General features: G+C 42.4%; 1 protein-coding gene across 4 annotated transcripts; it reads right to left on the bottom strand.

The window, feature by feature from the left end:
• Positions 1 to 747: 747 nt before the first annotated feature.
• Positions 748 to 18,610, bottom strand: LOC125723412 (uncharacterized). Of its 4 annotated transcripts, none has more exons than XR_007386870.1 (3): positions 17,877 to 18,610; positions 15,475 to 16,339; positions 748 to 822 (listed from the first exon to the last, which is right to left on the bottom strand). XR_007386870.1 is itself a non-coding variant. In XM_049000019.1 (3 exons), exons 1-3 carry the CDS (start codon positions 17,912 to 17,914, stop codon positions 922 to 924), a joined length of 804 nt encoding a protein of 267 aa, XP_048855976.1. In that variant the 5' UTR covers positions 17,915 to 18,610; the 3' UTR covers positions 756 to 921. The 4 variants fall into 4 exon arrangements, 3 of the variants coding, with proteins under 3 accessions (XP_048855974.1, XP_048855976.1, XP_048855975.1); XM_049000019.1 differs by having other exon boundaries at positions 756 to 1,065; positions 15,718 to 16,339; XM_049000018.1 differs by having other exon boundaries at positions 762 to 975; positions 15,628 to 16,339.
• Between the last annotated feature and the right edge of the window lie 1,486 nt (positions 18,611 to 20,096).

Genomic DNA, 20,096 nt, shown 5'->3' with positions numbered 1-20,096 from the left:
TCCCCAGAGCCCTCAATGTCTATGTGTGATTAAAATTGAGATGTGGGCCCTGGCACCAGAGGTAAGGCTGAATGAACAGACCGCCCTCTGGATGCCATTCTGTGTGCCCATCCCCAACGCCCTAAATGTATGTGTCATGAGAGAGTAAGTAATGAGAGTGTCTACGTTGTAGTGTATGAATGAGGTACAGGTGGTCGCGAGGGGACAGAGGAGGAATACCTACCCTGCATCCCAGCAACGCACCTACACCTCAAAGCCCTACATGTGTGGTGGTGTGATGGAGCGGGAGGAGGGAAGCATTTAGGGATGGGGAGGAAAGGAATGGGGGGGGGCAAAATACCTCCCCCCCAAGGCAGCAGCACCACCGGGCCCCACAGAGCCCAAGGCGCCCCACCGGACCCCACTACAAAGGAAAAGCTACCCCCGCCCCAGCATTCAGTCAACTCCCAGACTGCACAAGACAAAAGACATCCAAAGACATTGTACCTCTCTGAAAGGTAGAAACGTTTCACCGCTCGTCCAAGCAGCTTTGCATGTGCAAATGCACAACCCCTCACTCAACAGAGGTAGAGGCATTAGGCACAACCTGTCTCCAATTTAACCTGCGGCCCTCTCATCATTTGCCAAAACAAAAATTATTCCCAGGAAAAAAACAGACCCAATTCACACCTCCACCAGGTGGACCACCCTTAACGACCCACTCTATTGGAGTAGGAGGGACTGGATACATCTACCCGCAACTCCCCCCCCCCCACTTTGTTTCACTCAACGAGCCCCCTTATACTACTTACCCAGGAGGATAAATATGTGGACACTTACTACCTCCCTCAGTCTGAAGAAGCTGATTGGATGAGCAGCGAAATGTTTCTAACTTTCAGAGACAAGTCCAGTTGCCACGAGTCAACCACCAGAGAGTATGGTCTAAGGTTGCCTGGTCCTTCTGTTCCTCTGTGGTGAAGGGTACCTTAAGGGTACCTTCACCACATTGCCATTTGACACTGACACCTTCACATTGCCTGCTTCTAAATCGCCAACGATCAGTTCTTCCAATAATAATTTGTCCACCTTAGTTTCAACAATATCCAAATTTATAGCATTCAGCTGGAATTCACTGTTTATAACTTCTACTGCCACATCCACAATTTCCAATTCAAATGCTTTTTCAAAAGCCTTTTCTCTAGTCTCCTCCACTTTGACTTCTCCAATTTGTACTTGTACAATTTCAAAATCAAATTTACTTTGATCTAAATATTCGAGATCAAACTGGCAGAGGTCTACCAGCACAGCTCCTATCTCCAGACTGTCTCGATGGTTGTCTACAGGCTTTATGGAGATTGTCCTGTTATTCATCACAAAAGCCTCCAACCCATGTACATCTATCCCCTCATCCCTCCCAAGCTGGCTAGTGGGTGGAGTTACTTGGGAGCACTCCTCTTCATCACCCCAGCAGATGATCTCTTCCCACTTGTCCCAGGCTGCCCAATAAGCATCATCCGTCCAGCTAACTGCCTTGGCAATTCGCCTTCGGGAATGTGACTCAGTGGAACTGTCAGCCTGGTCAGAAGGTGATTCTGCTGGGGAGCACAGCTCTTTCTCATCTCCCCAGTCAATCACCTCTCCCCACTTGTCCCAAGTTGCCCAGTATCTGTCGTCGCTCCAGCAAACAGCTTTCTCCATTCGTCTGATTCTGAATGAGGAAAAATGACATACAGGCAATGCAATGGAGCTGTCAGTCACTCCTGACATGTGGACTACACTTCTGCACTGACCCACACCTTCCCAATCAACAACCGCATTACTGCACAGGCAAAGCTGCTATCTTTGGTCAGCTGGCTGGCATGAGATTCTCAATTCCAGACAAGTCTGCACATTCATCTCCATATGTGTAACAGTCTTACTACCTTGTAAATAGTCTGGAGGGTTTGCAGACTACCCCAACACTTTTGATGCAGCTAATTTTAGGTTTATAATGGAACAAAACAGATTGACTGCAAGAAATCTTGAGTGAGGGTTGGCAACCCTGCATATGACACTAACTAACCTGCACATAAAATTTAAATATAATCCAAACAATATACTGAATTTTACACAAACATATTTCAATATACAGTCATACCTCGGCTCACGAACTTAGTTCCTGACGTGAAAAGTGCGTGACCTCAATCAATTTCTCCCATTTCAAATAATGTAAATGTGTATTATGTTCAATATGTTTAAACTTCAGAAACACTGAATTTTCCTTCAATTTTTTATATTTTTCTGTGACCAAGAATCCATCCATACATTTTCCAAACCGCTTATCCTACTGGGTTGCCTATCCCGGAAGCAATGGGCACAAGGCAGGGAAAAATCGAGGATGGGGGGGCCAGCCCATTGCAGGACACACTCACACACCATTCACTCACACATGCACTCCTACGGGCAATTTAGGTGGTACCCGGAGGAAAGCCCACGACAACATGGGGAGAACGCGACCAAGAATATAGACTTAAATTAAAATAACTTTACTTGTAACAAATAATGCTGTTGGCACGTCAAACTGTCGGTGCAGCGATAAGAAAATCGGGAGAAGACTAACAATAATAGAGGATTTATAAATGGAAAAATAAGTTCACACAACACGTTATTCACCATGAACTAGGACATATCGCCGTCTTTCTCTTTAGGTCACTCTATACATACATACATACATACACTTCGAGCACGCGCAGTACAACTCAACACCCCCTACCGTACAATCAAATTATGACAGACTGTGCACATATAACTGAGAGCATACATTTACATTTACATGCTAACAAATGCTAAATTAAATAAAACATTAAAACTGAGCATACGCTGGTCGCTCGAAAGACGCCAAAACACGGAAAAGAACCACAAAACATCCCCCCAAAAAACTAAACAATCAACATTAAAAGACTGAGTAACAGTCAAATGCAGTAATTTCGAAAATATGATTTTTTTAAATTATTATTATACTGGACATTTCTTCGCGTTTCAGGTGGTTCTTTGGGGAGCTTTCATTGGACCCTTTTCGGGACGTTTATGGGTTCGCGGCCCGAAACACGGTTCGACAACCGGTACAAAACATTTTGGAACATCTGGTTCGTAACCCGATTTATTCGTGATCAGGACTGTTCGTGGGTCGAGGCACCACTGTACATACAAAGACAGATACTAAATAATAAGATAAGTTATACGATAAAATGGGAGCAGTTCTGCCCCCCTGTTGCACTTACTGGTCCGGACGCGAGCACGTTTTGTCATCAACCTGCAACTTTTTGTGTGAAAGAAACATAAGAAGCAAAGCTGTGTACCACAGTAGGGTAGAATTCATGGTTAATTTCGTGGCTTATTTGGGGCGGTTTTGAGTATGATGACACACACAGATTTGTCAAGTATACAAAGCAGAGGTTTTTATTTATTCGTGCTGCACGTATAGGAAGATCCACACTTTATCAAATATCTCAGGCAGACTGATGCTGCGCGGGATACCGGTGCCAAAAAGGTATTGCGGTACCGCATTTTTGAAAGCTGTTCGGTATTACATTACATTACATTTCTTCAGTACTTGTACTAATTACACTATTTTCGCTTCCGCTAACTATGGGATCATGACGATAGATAGATAGATAGATAGATAGATAGATAGATAGATAGATAGATAGATAGATAGATAGATAGATAGATAGATAGATAGATAGATAGATAGATAGATAGATAGATAGATAGATAGATAGATAGATAGATAGATAGATAGATAGATAGAAACTTTAATAATCCCTCGGGTAGATTCCTCTGGGAAATTCGGATTCCAAGAGCACAGCACCGACAGAAGTTACAAAAAAAAAAAATAACAACGTGAGCAAATGTTATATATATACATATATAGATGCAAAGAAAAATAAAATACAAAAGGGATAAATAGGATAAATAGGAATAAGAGAATACAATGGAATTGCACATTCCCAGTATTGAACCAAAAAACCAAAAGTATTGCACATTTCCAGTATTGAACCAAAAACCAAAGGTATTGCACAAGAGTATTGCACAGTGAAGTGAAGAGCCACTACAGCTTAGTTGTCCCCCCCTCCTTTGTCCACCTGTTTCCCCTCCCTCTCCCCTCCAGAGAGGAGTTAAACAGCTTGATGGCGTATGGGACAAAGGAGTTTTTAAGTCTGTTGGTCCTTGTCTTTGGGAGAAACAACCTGTCACTGAACAGACTCCTCTGGTTGTTTATGGCCGTGTGCCATAAACAATGGACTCTATATAGCAAAACTACTGCCGAAACTAAGTTATACACTAAGTTAGATCTGCACCCATCATGCTATATAAAATACTAAAACGTCAGCTAGTTAAGTATGATGTCCATAGCTTCACGTCAGTGATTTATGTCAGGGATATACATTGACGTCATCAAAGTTTGATGTTTGAATAATAAATAGATAGTAAAGCATAATGTGCTGCGTGGGAAGTGTTTTATATGTGATCAGGTCATCAGAGCTGTATTATGGGATGTCACCAAGACAGGTAATGCTAATACTTAAAAGTAAATAGCATAATCATACAATGATAAGAAACAGAATAAGACAAAAACATTTCTTGAAATTTGGCCTGTGGGTGGCGCTAGAGTGATGGATGGATTGAACCCAAATTTGGTATGAATAGTTGGAACTGACCTCTATCGATGTGCCAAATTTAAAAAAAGTTGCCAATCAGCTCTATGGGCTGCCATAGACTCCCATGGCAAAAAGCATAATAATAGTGAAAACTACTAAAAACTATAGGTATCCTAATAATAATAGACTGTCATCTCTAAATTGCCCACAGTGTGTGAGTGAGTGCATTCCCTGCAATGGACTGACATCCCATCCAAAAGTATACCATTGTGTCCTATGCTACCTGGGATAAGCTCCAGGCCCTCGTCTCCAGGATATGCGGTACGAGGATGGATGAATAATAATCATGTTTATTTCAATTTCAATTATTGGCAAATATAAACATGTACCAAGGATAATAGCAATAAATACAGTATGCCAAAATAAATGCTAGAGGAGAATCCTGCAATTCCTGCCCCAGTCCTGGGTCTGGGGAGTTTATTCTCACTGAGATTGCATAGGATTCCTCTGGTTGCTGTTTTTCTCCTGTACACATGAAGTGCTACTTCTTCATTGCTCACATGTGAGCCAGTATGTGAGCCCTGATCCGGGCTACCATCCCGCCCAAGGCATTTCCTCTGTATGCTGCTTCCTGCAGCCCTGCAGTGGATAAAAGGAAAGGACAATGGTTTGTTGATTTATAGCACATATATTATTATATTTTATATTGTTCAAATACACATTACTCAGTAATAACTCAGTAACTACTCAAGTACAAATGATGAACAAATAAAGTAACTGTTATGATTAAGAATGAACGAACGTGGGATCAGTATATAACTAATACTTTCTGGTTAATTAATAAATTAAGTAAGAGTGTACTACTTCAGGGGCGGCATGGTGGTGCTGTCATGCCCGGCTCGTACGATCCTCGTGTGTGCCACGCCCCCTGATTATCCACGTGTGCTTCCCTGATCTTGCCCAGCTGTGTCCACTTATTTTCGCCAGTCTCGTCTATTTCAGTCCATGACTTGCCTTAGTTTCTGGTCCGTCATTGATGTTAGTTAGTCTTAGTGCTGTCTGCTCCGTCCCGATCCCGAATAAATCCCCGTTTTCCCCGTACTCCGCCTGCTTGCCTGCTTCCTGCCCGCTTGTCAGCCTGTGCGCACTACCCGCTTTAACCAGCGAACTCTGACAGGTGCACTGGTTAGCACTGTTGCCTCACACCTCTGGGACCCGGGTTCGAGTTTCCGCGTGGGTTACATGTGTGTGGAGTTTGCATGTTCTCCCCATGTCGTCATGGGGTTCCCTCTGGGTACTTCAGATTCCCCCCACAGTCCAAAAACATGCTGAGGCTAGTTGGAGTTGCTAAATTGCCCATAGGAGTGCATGTGTGAGTGAATGGTGTGTGTGTGCCCTGCGATGGGCTGGCCCCCCATCCTGGGTTGTTCCCTGACTCGTGCCCATTGCTTCCAGGATAGGCTCTGGACCCCCCGCGACCCAGTAGGATAAGCGGTTTTGAAAATGGATGGATAGATTATTTAAGACTGTTTTAAGTTCTTAAGCACTTAAAATATCCTTATATCACCACATAATTTTAATTGTGTGCTCAAATGTTTATGTAAAAATAAAGCATAATAAATCACAAGCCAATATGACAAACGTATTGTTTTATTATCATGCATGAATGAATTACAATGAGAAAAGCTTCCTTCCTTTTACCGGCCGCTTGCCCCCTTGGGCTTGGAAAGCCTTCGCTGGGCTATAAGTTCCGTCTTCATAGCCTCTTCCTCCTTTACGTTTGTTGCTTCCTTCCTTTTACCGGCCGCTTGCCCCCTTGGGCTTGGAAAGCCTTCGCTGGGCTATAAGCTCCGTCTTCATAGCCTCTTCCTCCTTTACATTTGTTGCTTCCTTCTTCCACTGCTTTTCCCTCCTCATCTGTCTTCTCTCCTCTCTCTCTCTTTTCCTCTCCCTTCTTCTTTCCTATTTCCTCTTCTGCTCTTTGCTCCTGCTGCTTACTTGACCCATCTATGTATTTTTTCCTCCATTTCACTCTTTCTCCTGCCTATAATGGTAAAGAAGAAAAAATATTAGGAGGATGGAGCTTCTTCAAACATGCAGTTACTACAACTTGTACATCAAAATGTATTGACATTCGGATCAGTCAGTAAGATGTATGAGATAAAAAAAGAACCAGCCAGTGAAAAAGTTTATATAGCCTTATTCTTGTTATTACAGGGTTTTTGAGGGTGTCTGCAAATCCATATTATGTTCTATATATAAGGTATTTACCAAAGATGGAATTGTGGCCATGTTAAAATGTGCTGATGTTTCTTTACATTAACCTGTGTCAGTAAATGCTGGGCGAGGACTTGGACTCACAGTGGTATACAGGTATAAACAAGGTGTGTGTTAGTAAAACTACTGAATTTCCCCCCTTAATTTTTCAAAATTGCCTCTTAAATTAACACTCAAAAAATCCTTATTTCACCCCTTAATTTTTTTTATGAATTAAGGGGCAATTTAAGATTGTTTGACGCTCTGTAATTACATAACATTGCCCTTTAATTCTGATTAATTAAGGGGCAGTTTAAGAGTATTGTAAGGTTCCTTTACTATTTAAAATTACTTACATTTGCCTGCAATTCTAATAAAGGGAGTTTAATATTATTATAAGGGTCCGTAAACCCTTAAAATTCTTTATTTCACCCATTAATTTTTATTAATTAAGGGATTATTTAGGGGGTGGCATGGTGGTGCAGTGGTTAGCACTGTTGCCTCACCTCTGGGACCCAGGTTCTAGTCTCCGCCTGGGTAACACGTGTGTGTGGAGTTTGCATGTTCTCCCCATGTCATCGTGGGGTTGCCTCCGGGTACTCCGGTTTCCCCCCACAGTCCAAAAACATGCTGAGGCAAATTGGAGTTGCTAAATTGCCTGTAGGTGTGCATGTGTGAATGCATGGTGTGTGAGTGTGCCCTGCGATGGGCTGGCCCCCTATCCTGGGTTGTTCCCTGCCTCGTGCCCATTGCTTCCGGGATAGGCTTCAGACCCCTCGCGACCCAGTAGGATATGCGGTTTGGAAAATGGATGGATAATAATAATAATAATAACAAATAATGATGATGATAATAATATTAATAATTAATAATAATGATAATAAGAATTGCACTTTGTCCAATGACTGCCAGTTACTGTAAACAGTAAAGTACACTTAACTGGACACGTCTGTATTGTTTTGGTTTATACTTATTAATCCATTAATTCTAACTTTTGTACTTTAAATGGACAGAGTACAGTTATTATTATTAGGAAAAGTATTGTGAGGGAACACAAAACTATTGAGCATGCGCACCCCCGTAGTTATCCAGGGCTTCCGGTTGGAGCGTTGTGGATGTTTATTGTTGAAATGACAATAAAACCTACTTGACTTGACTTGACTAATGTCCCACGGAAACCCAGTCTTAGAGCTGTCCAGAAAAAAAAATATTTTGATGATATTTCAAGGAAATTACTTACTTTGTAAAGGCGCTTAATAGGAGGTGTGATGTCCTGGAGGCAAATCTTAAGTGCTTCTGTTATTTCTACAAGAAACCACAAACATTTCAGGTATGTAGCAATTTGAAACATTGTTCAAAATTAAGTTCAATTCACTCCACACAAGCAATAGCTTCCATTATTTCCCTTCTACATTTAATGTTTCGGAATTAGGTTAAATGACTGATATTTTAAACTATATTTGTCAAACACTGCGCCCACTGACAGGTGAATAACATTGATTACCTGATTATAGTGGCACCTGGTAGTGGGTGGGACCTATTAGGCAGCAAATAAACAATGTGTAGGATATACTGGGATGCAGAAAAATGGGCAAGCCTAAAGATTTGAATGACAAGGGCCAAGTTGTGATGGCTAGATGACTCATATCATCTCCAAAACGGAAGGAAAATATGTTAATGGGTGACGGAGGCTCATTACATGTCAGATAGTACAGCAAACCTTCAGAGGTCTAGTGGAATCCCCGCCCTGATGAGTCAAGGCTATTTTGGCGGCAAAGGTGAGCCTTGGCCCCACCATGAACCTGTTGACCACTGCAGGACCATCTCACAAGAGCTGGGGGTTTGGAGACGCTATGATCCATCTCTAGCCATCACCAAATGGCCCATGTCAAAGTCACTCCCATCCTTACACTTGCACATTGTTTCTGCTTCCAACACATCAGCTTCAAGGACAAAGCGCTCACCTGCTGCCTAATATAACCCCCCCACAGCCAGATGCCCCTGTAACCAAATAATCAATGTTATTCACTTCACATGTTATGGCTGATCAGTGTATAACCTCTGTATCTCAGTTACGTTTCAGACTGTTTTGCTATTAATTATTAATTATTATTAATTAATTTTGCAGATTAATATACTGTGTTTATAATACATTTCAAAATTTCCCAAAATTCAGCACATTGTCAGTTTCACTGGCCAACACACTGATCATCGTAACATCATCAAGTTCTTTAGCCAAATTAGGTGTGCTGAGCAATGGGAAACCTCACACTGCAGTACAGTGAATCATGCAGCAGCACTGGGAAAATGTAAAAACACATTTTACCTCCAAGGGCCACTGTTCTCCCATCTTTTTTCAGTAGTCTTACACGTCTGTAAACACATAAAATATGTTTGCACATATACTGTACTGATCCTGAGAGGATTCAGATGGCAAAATTATCAATTGGGCTGGTGATTGCACAATATTTTAGAAGTTAAATTATGAAATGTATGACTATATATATTACACAATGATATGGTATAAATACAGAAAAGCTACATACCGTTGGAGTGAAGCTGAAGTCCTTCTCTCTTCTAGACAATGGAATCAGTAGAAATGAAGTTTTGCCACGACATGAGAAGCCAGGAAAGTGAAGCAGAACATGAACAGGAACATTATTCAGCCTTGGCTGACTAGGTCTGTATTCCGGACATTACATTCATGATTTAATTTGACTGCAGGGGGCTTGAATAATTTTAACTTGCTTGCAGGTTCCCTATGTACAGTATGTATTACCTTTCCTGACCTTCGGAGGTCCTCCCTCCTGTTTCGGAGCATTTTTAAGGCTTTTTCCCGAAATTCCTGCTCTTTGCCGACGAGGCTGCAGGGCAACTCTGCTGTGACCTTGAAATTACATTAAATATTCTGTTAAAACACTTTATTTGACGTTTTACCTTGTGAATTGAAATTTTAAGCACTCATTGTGCTTCATGTGGTAAAAAAATAAAATAGAGAAATTAAACTATTTGATTAGAAATATTGATTTTAGACAATTTTATGAGGTACAGATTTTGCTTATGACAGGGTTAGATGAAAAGAATTGAGGTATGAACATTATGTAGTGAAGGCTTTGCAAATAAATCTGCCGATTAGCTGGCTGTCATGACTTTCACAGTCACAAATAATCCATGTTGTTGCACATTTAAAAACGATGTCTATGAATAGATATGAAGGTGATCAAAGGCTACAAAAAACACTGACAAATTCTGACAATCCCCAGTCATAGCAACCACTTTTGAAAGGCCAATGCATCAAAATGTATTAGAAAAAATATTGTAGGTCAATGAAACGTGTCCCACCCCAGTGGTTAAATGACACAGAATTTGATGCACTCCCCAAAGGTGTGGCCCCAAGTAAAAATACCAAGTTTGGCCTCAAACGACCAAAGAATTGCTGAGATATGTTAACACACAGTGATTGGCGGCATCACCATTAAAATCATTGGAATGTGATGGACAAATCGCTTTGCAAGTCAAAAGTTCCTCAGGTTTCACTTATGAGGCTGGGTACTAAGACAATCCATCCATTCATTTTCTTAACCGCTTATCCCACTGGGTCGCGAGGGGTCCAGGGCCTATCCTGGAAGCAATGGGCACGAGGCAGGGAACAACCCAGGATGGGGGGCCAGCCCATAGCAGGGCACACTCACACACCATTCACGCTCACACGCACACCTATGGGCAATTTAGCAAGTCCAATTAGGCTCAGCATGTATTTGGACTGTGGGAGGAAACTGGAGTACCTGGAGGAAACCCCACGACGACATGGGGAGAACATGCAAACTCCACACACACGTAACCCAGGTGGAGACTCGAACCCGGGTCCCAGAGGTGTGAGGCAACATTGCTGACCACTGCACCACCATGCCGCCCCCCTAGGTCAATCCATTCAACAGTTATTAGCCACAAGGCATGTTTACTTATTGCAACACCACCTAGTGGTGGAATGACACTATTTTTGTTCTTATTCCTCAGAATTGGGCCCCAAGTCCAGTCACCAAATCAATTTTATCCAATCAAAGTTTTGTTGAGATATGGCCACACATCCTGTTCAGTGGCTTTGTCATCAAATTCATTGGATGATAGTGGCCATAGCATCTGACTTTTAGTAACTTTTGGTCACAATCCCTTCTAGATGATGCACCCCAAATTTGATGATGATTTGATCAACAGCCTAGGTTTCCAAAAAACTTTTTTTTCAGGAAAATTCAAAATGACAATACGACAGACTTAATTAATGAGTGAAATCGAAGTTAGACAAGCCATGGCTTTAAACACACCAAAGATCATAATCCCAGGCTTAAGAATTCAGAATTTACATGCAGAAACATATCTTGAAATTTGACCTGATGGTGTTGCTACAGGAATGAATGGATTAAACCCAAATTTGGTGAGCCAGTATTTTGGATGGGCCTCTGACAGGGTGCCAAATTACAAAGTAGAAGATTGGACAAAATTTTTGGCCTGTGGAAAATAAGTAGGTTTTCTGAAAAATTCAGAATGACAGAAAATCCAATAAGGAAATTAACGGCAATGGATGAATTTGAATGGGGATGAGCAAAGGATTCAGAGGAATGAAAGATCACAAATCTAGGCCAAGGGGTGTTAACATACTTCATATATCAAGTATAATACCCGTAAGAAATGAGTTTATTATAAGAATGTCCGCTAAAGTCAGCTAAAACTGCTTAATTTCATTCTTTTTAGCTTTGCTCTGACTTTAGCTGAGTATTTTGTTCACCCTGGTGCTTGTTGGTAATACCCCAGTGAGTACAGTGCACGCCCCCTCCCCCAAACAGATTCTTCCCAAAAAAATGCGCCAACTTCCTTCACGAGGGAAAGATTTGGGATCCATTTAGCCTTTATTTATTTCTAATAGAGTATAAACGACTCACATATTTTAATTAATTACTTACATTCAGTGCTGTGTGTGGTTGTGCATTGACTTTAATAGGAAGGAGTGTCTGCAGGTTTTCTGCCACACACAGGTACCAGCCCGTGTCCTTCCTCTCCAGTCGCCTCATTGTGACGCTGAGCACTTTATAAACTCTTTCATCACTGAGCTCCACAGGCCTCCCATCCAAACTCCCAGAATTCTCTACACAGGAGCCCCTGCCCATCCTACACCACATCATGTCAATGTAAATGTCAGTATAGTGACACTGAATACTGACAGTGTCTCCTTTCATAGGCATCACCTCCTGTTTGTCCACAAGCTGCCCTGGAGATCCTGAAGACACAAATCAGAAACAAAGGAAGCACTAACGTTTGCATAACAGTAAGATATTCTCACTATGATTATGAACCAGTAACAAGATGTTTATATCGTCTTTCCGTACATTTTATGCATATCTATAGCTAAGCTATGACATTTGTCATATTACTTATCATACTTAACACGGGGGCAGCATGGTGGCGCAGTGGTTTGCCCTGCTGCCTTACAGGAAAAAGGTCCTGTGTTCAATCCCAAGTCCTTTCTGCGTGGAGTTTGCACGCTCTCCCTCTGTTTGTCTGAGTTTTCACCGGGCGCTGTAGTTTCCTCCCACGGTCCAAAAGCATTCAAGAGGGGTTGAATGGTGAGTCTAAATTGGTCCTGTAGTTGTGTGTGCACCCTGTGGTGTGTTGGTGATTCCCCAGGGTTGGTTCCCACTTGTGCCCAGTGTTCTTGGGATAGGTTCCAGTCCCCAGGCAACCCCAGTTGGAATTAAGTGGCTTCAGAAAATGGATGGATGGATACTTAACCCCCTGTAGAAGCCCATGTAAACTGATATGGTTACTTTTTCCACGCTACATTTATCATATTGGGAAAAATTTAAATGCATAGCAGCGGCCCTTCTACCTCCGACGAGCTAAAAGGTGTGGCACAAGTCCCCTTATCCTCAGGACACTTTATAACTGTGTCATCAAGAGCATCCTAACTGGATGCGTCGCCGGCTGGTATGATAGCCACACCACCTACCCCAGCAAAGCTCTGCAAGTAGCAGCACGGTGTGGGGAATATCATTATGAGATGAGCTTCCTGTCAGGGTCAGCTCCTGTTGTCCCAGTCTTGCATCCATAGCTTCTGGCTTTGACCTTGAATAGGATAAGTGCTACAGCCAATGGATGGATATTCCATACTTACATACACTTCACACAGTATAGTATATGAGAGTATAATTTTCACTATATATAATATGCAATATTAAGTATTAACATGGTCTATATGAGTAATTATGTAACTAATATTAAATAAATTTAAAGAATATATACCATGCAGTGTTGGCCTCCCATCTGCAGGGTAGGCCACACGAATCCCAGCCATAGTCTGTGCCTATGTGTATAGACTTTGCATGTCCTGAATATGTCACATTAGACATGGATTGATATCAGGCTTGGTACTTCATGATTAAAGCTAAATCAATAACGTAAAACATTCCCATTTAAATATTCAATTGCTTGGAAAAAGGCCTATTTACCAATTAAACCAGTAGCAATAGCACATAAATCCATTAAATACACAGATTAAGTTTAATTTGGTCTCAGATATTACAAAACCTCATGAATAATACACTGACATTAGGTCTATATATTTGTGTGTTTTTTCCCATTAGCCTAGCCTACTTTTTGTCTCTGGGGAAAAGGATATGAATGAACTCGCATGTACGCTAAACATGACTTTATCCACAAACACGGAATGTAGTGTCCAGTGTTCAAACTCATTGATTTCAGGTCATTTTCACCTGTTGAAATGATTGAAGACAACAAAAAGATCATTTAAAGCATAAATGCATTTATTTTCTAATTAGATGTCAGCAAAACATTAAACATTTGCATGTAGTAATTGCAAGAAAACAAAAAGAAAACAAAATGTACCATTTTCAGTTTCTGGTACTGTGACATAACACTGATATCAGCGCATTTAACAATTTTACACATGACAGGCTAAACTATTCCTTCTAAGCTAGATATCCTAAACTCAGTACGTCCAAACAAAAGCAAAAACAGAAATACTGTCACAGGTCCAGGGTGGATTGAGAGCGACAGCGTGTCATGGAGCAAGCAGAAACAGAGAGTGGACGACTCACTCAGGGATTCAAAGGAGGAAAGGGGAAAAACACTAGAGACACTAATAAAAACAAAAGCAGACCACGAGGGGTCAAAAACAAGACAAGGAACAACAGTAATCAAATAAGAAATCGGTCGGTGGGTCACAAGCTTTTTTTTTTTTTCCCTCCACCACCCCCCCTCTGCGGAGGACCACTTTATTGTGCCCGAGATGTTATTTCAGGTGGAGTCTAGGACCCAACCTGACACGTGTGTATAGACAAACAGGCACACACATATACAAGCATACGTTCCCACCCTCATGCAGACATAAACAAATATTTACACATTCACCCAACATTTAGACACACAGAAATGAACGCTGTACACATACTCTCACTCCCCATGTATACTCTATGTGGACCCCTATTTTTCCTCTGGCGAGGAGACCAGAAGATCACCCCGGACCCCGCAGTAGCCGAGAAGCCCACCAGCCCAGACCCCGACCAGACGGCCAGCTCTTCCTCTCAGCCCCCAGCCCCAAATGGCGAACAGGGAACGGGGGTGTGAAAAGACCCCATGCCCCCCTTTGCCCGCTCAGATGTGGTGTTGGTGTGTGTTGTTCTAAAGTGCTTTTAAAACAGGTGAAGGGCATGGCACTAACCACCCCCTGCCGACCAACAGCTGGTGTTAGCTCCGCCTCTCCCCAGAGCCCTCAATGTCTGTGTGTGATTAAAATTGAGATGTGGGCCCTGGCACCAGAGGTAAGGCTGAATGAACAGACCGCCCTCTGGATGCCATTCTGTGTGCCCATCCCCAACGCCCTAAATGTATGTGTCATGAGAGAGTAAGTAATAAGAGTGTCTACGTTGTAGTGTATGAATGAGGTACAGGTGGTCGCGAGGGGACAGAGGAGGAATACCTACCCTGCATCCCAGCAACGCACCTACACCTCAAAGCCCTACATGTGTGGTGGTGTGATGGAGCGGGAGGAGGGAAGCATTTAGGGATGGGGAGGAAAGGAATGGGGGGGGCAAAATACCTCCCCCCCAAGGCAGCAGCACCACCGGGCCCCACAGAGCCCAAGGCGCCCCACCGGACCCCACTACAAAGGAAAAGCTACCCCCGCCCCAGCATTCAGTCAACTCCCAGACTGCACAAGACAAAAGACATCCAAAGACATTGTACCTCTCTGAAAGGTAGAAACGTTTCACCGCTCGTCCAAGCAGCTTTGCATGTGCAAATGCACAACCCCTCACTCAACAGAGGTAGAGGCATTAGGCACAACCTGTCTCCAATTTAACCTGCGGCCCTCTCATCATTTGCCAAAACAAAAATAATTCCCAGGAAAAAAACAGACCCAATTCACACCTCCACCAGGTGGACCACCCTTAACGACCCACTCTATTGGAGTAGGAGGGACTGGTTACATCTACCCGCAACTCCCCCCCCCCCCCCCCCCACTTTGTTTCACTCAACGAGCCCCCTTAGACTACTTACCCAAGAGGATAAATATGTGGACACTTACTACCTCCCTCAGGCTGAAGAAGCTGCTTGGATAAGCAGCGAAACGTTTCTAACTTTCAGAGACAAGTCCAGTTGCCACGAGTCAACCACCAGAGAGTATGGTCTAAGGTTGCCTGGTCTTTCTGTTCCTCTGTGGCGAAGGGTACCTTAAGGGTACCTTCACCACATTGCCATTTGATACTGACACCTTCACATTGCCTGCTTCTAAATCGCCAATGATCAGTTCTTCCAATAATAATTTGTCCACCTTAGTTTCAACAATATCCAAATTTATAGCATTCGGCTGGATTTCACTGTTTATAACTTTTACTGCCACATCCACAATTTCCAATTCAAATGCTTTTTCAAAAGCCTTTTCTCTAGTTTCCTCCACTTCAACTTCTCCAATTTGTACTTGCACAATTTCAAAATTAAATTTACTTTGATCTAAATATTCGAGATCAAACTGGCAGAGGTCTACCAGCACAGCTCCTATCTTCAGACTGTCTTGATGGTTGTCTACAGGCTTTATGGAGATTGTCCTGTTATTTATCACAAAAGCCTCCAACCCATGTACATCTATCCCCTTATCCCTCCCAAGCTGGCTAGTGGGTGGAGTTACTTGGGAGCACTCCTCTTCATCACCCCAGCAGATGATCTCTTCCCACTTGTCCCAGGCTGCCCAATAAGCATCATCCGTCCAGCTAACTGCCTTGGCAATTCGCCTTCGGGAATGTGACTCAGTGGAACTGTCAGCCTGGTCAGAAGGTGATTCTGCTGGGGAGCACAGCTCTTTCTCATCTCCCCAGTCAATCACCTCTCCCCACTTGTCCCAAGTTGCCCAGTATCTGTCGTCGCTCCAGCAAACAGCTTTCTCCATTCGTCTGATTCTGAATGAGGAAAAACAACATACAGGCAATGCAATGGAGCTGTCAGTCACTCCTGACATGTGGACTACACTTCTGCACTGACCCACACCTTCCCAATCAACAACCGCATTACTGCACAGGCAGAACTGCTATCTTTGGTCAGCTGGCTGGCGTGAGATTCTCAATTCCAGACAAGTCTGCACATTCATCTCCATATGTGTAACAGTCTTACTACCTTGTAAATAGTCTGGAGTGTTTGCAGACTACCCCAACACTTTTGATGCAGCTAATTTTAGGTTTATAATGGAACAAAACAGATTGACTACAAGACATCTTGAGTGAGGGTTGGCAACCCTGCATATGACACTAACTAACCTGCACATAAAATTTAAATATAATCCAATATACGGAATTTTACACAAACATATTTCAATATACAGTCATACCTCGGCTCACGAACTTAGTTCCTGACCTGAAAAGTGCGTGACCTCAATCAATTTCTCCCATTTCAAATAATGTAAATATGTATTATGTTCAATATGTTTAAACCTCAGAAACGCTGCATTTTCTTCAATTTTTAATATTTTTCTGTGATCAAGAATCCATCCATCCATTTTCCAAACCGCTTATCCTACTGGGTTGCCTATCCCGGAAGCAATGGGCACGAGGCAGGGAAAAATCGAGGATGGGGGGGCCAGCCCATTGCAGGGCACACTCACACACCATTCACTCACACATGCACTCCTACGGGCAATTTAGCAAGTACCCGGAGGAAAGCCCACGACGACATGGGGAGAACGCGACCAAGAATATAGACTTAAATTAAAATAACCTTACTTGTAACAAATAATGCTGTTGGCACGTCGAACTGTCGGTGCAGCGGTAAGAAAATCGGGAGAAGACTAACAATAATAGAGGATTTATAAATGGAAAAATAAGTTCACACAACACATTATTCACCATGAACTAGGACATATCGCCGTCTTTCTCTTTAGGTCACTCTATACATACATACATACATACACTTCGAGCACGCGCAGTACAACTCAACACCCCCTACCGTACAATCAAATTATGACAGACTGTGCACATATAACTGAGAGCATACATTTACATTTACATGCTAACAAATGCTAAATTAAATAAAACATTAAAACTGAGCATACGCTGGTCGCTCGAAAGACGCCAAAACACGGAAAAGAACCACAAAACATCCCACCAAAAAACTAAACAATCAACATTAAAAGACTGAGTAACAGTCAAATGCAGTAATTTCGAAAATATGATTTTTTTAAATTATTATTATACTGGACATTTCTTCGCGTTTCGGGTGGTTCTTTGGGGAGCTTTCATTGGACCCTTTTCGGGACGTTTGTGGGTTCGCGGCCCGAAACACGGTTCGACAACCGGTACAAAACATTTTGGAACATTTGGTTCGTAACCCGATTTATTCGTGATCAGGACAGTTCGTGGGTCGAGGTACCACTGTACATACAAAGACAGATACTAAATAATAAGATAAGTTATACGATAAAATGGGAGCAGAAATGCAACGTACCTTGCCATCTTGGTGCAGAAAAGCAAGTGAAGCCGCATCTTTCAAACCGGTAGCTTCCCACGTGCGGAGGCATCAAATGTAACCAAGCAACAACATAACTAAATAATAACATCATAATACGTATAGTTGTTATATAATAATGACAGTTTTATAAGTTTTTTATTTACTTTTAGAAGTAAATAAGAAAAAAAATTGTGTAAGAACTGCAAAGCAAGAATATAGTAGTAAGCATGAATCACACATTCAGCTCTGGATAATATCAGACAATGACTTAAAGACACGTGAAATGAACTGCACTCTTGGAGTCTGTCTCTCCCCAAAGCACTATGCACGGTAACTTGTTTAATATGGGAATTATAAAATGACACTTTGGTAACATTGCAAACTGTTGTATCGCGATACATAGCGATCAGTATGTCGAACTGTCACGCCCAGCTCGTACGATCCTCATGTGTGCCATGCCCCCCTGATTATCCACGTGTGCTTCCCCATTATACCCAGCTGTGTCCGATTATTTTCGCCCAGTCCTGTCTATTTCAGTCCATGTCTTGCTTTCGTTCCTGGTCCGTCATTGATGTTAGTTAGTCGATGTTCGTGCTTCGTCCCGTTTTAGTGCTAATAAATCCCAGTTTCCCCGTGTTCTGCCTGCCTGTTTCCTGTCCGTGCGATCGCGCTCGCAACCAGCCCGAAACCTGACATGAACAAGGTTATACATCACACAAGCTTCCCACAAGAACCTGTAATTAGACTAAACGCGTACCACACTGGGCCCGGCTGCGTTATACGGCAACCGAGCACGATCGCATCCTGCCCCCCTCCCCAGTTCTGCCCCCCCGTTGCACTTATTCGTCCGGACGCGAGCACGTTTTGTCATCAACCTGCAACTTTTTGTGAGAAAGAAACATAAGAAGCAAAGCTGTGTACCACAGTAGGGTAGAATTCATGGTTAATTTCGTGGCTTATTTGGGGCGGTTTTGAGTATGATGACACACACAGATTTGTCAAGTATACAAAGCAGAAGTTTTTATTTATTCGTGCTGCACGTATAGGAAGATCCACACTTTATCAAATATCTCAGGCAGACTGATTCTGCGCGGGATACCGGTGCCAAAAAGGTATTGCGGTACCGCATTTTTGAAAGCTGTTCGGTATTACATTACATTACATTTCTTCAGTACTTGTACTAATTACACTATTTTCGCTTCCGCTAACTATGGGATCATGACGATGGACTCTATATAGCAAAACCACTGCCGAAACTAAGTTATACACTAAGTTAGATCTGCACCCATCATGCTATATAAAATACTAAAACGTCAGCTAGTTAAGTATGATGTCCATAGCTTCACGTCAGTGATTTATGTCAGGGATATACATTGACGTCATCAAAGTTTGATGTTTGAATAATAAATAGATAATAAAGCATAATGTGCTGCGTGGGAAGTGTTTTATATGTGATCAGGTCATCAGAGCTGTATTATGGGATGTCACTAAGACAGGTAATGCTAATACTTAAAAGTAAATAGCATAATCATACAATGATAAGAAAGAGAATAAGGCAAAAACATTTCTTGAAATTTGGCCTGAGGGTGGCGCTAGAGTGATGGATGGATTGAACCCAAATTTGGTATGAATAGTTGGAACTGACCTCTATTGATGTGCCAAATTTAAAAAAAGTTGCCAATCAGCTCTATGGGCTGCCATAGACTCCCATGGCAAAAAGCATAATAATAGTGAAAACTACTAAAAAATATAGGTATCATAATAATAATAGACTGTCATCTCTAAATTGCTTAAAGTGTGTGAGTGAGTGCATTCCCTGCAATGGACTGGCATCCCATCCAAAAGTATACCATTGTGTCCTATGCTACCTGGGATAAGCTCCAGGCCCTCGTCTCCAGGATATGCGGTACGAGGATGGATGAATAATAATCATGTTTATTTCAATTTCAATTATTGGCAAATATAAACATGTACCAAGGATAATAGCAATAAATACAGTATGCCAAAATAAATGCTAGAGGAGAATCCTGCAATTCCTGCCCCAGTCCTGGGTCTGGGGAGTTTATTCTCACTGAGATTGCATAGGATTCCTCTGGCTGCTGTTTTTCTCCCGTACACGTGAAGTGCTACTTCTTCATTGCCCACATGTGAGCCAGTATGTGAGCCCTGATCCGGGCTACCATCCCGCCCAAGGCATTTCCTCTGTATGCTGCTTCC

The sequence above is a fragment of the Brienomyrus brachyistius genome, unplaced genomic scaffold (assembly GCF_023856365.1).
Source record: "Brienomyrus brachyistius isolate T26 unplaced genomic scaffold, BBRACH_0.4 scaffold48, whole genome shotgun sequence".
NCBI classification, from domain to species: domain Eukaryota; kingdom Metazoa; phylum Chordata; class Actinopteri; order Osteoglossiformes; family Mormyridae; genus Brienomyrus; species Brienomyrus brachyistius.
Note: the sequence above shows the minus strand (reverse complement) of the source record. Positions and strands in the feature narration are given on the sequence as shown.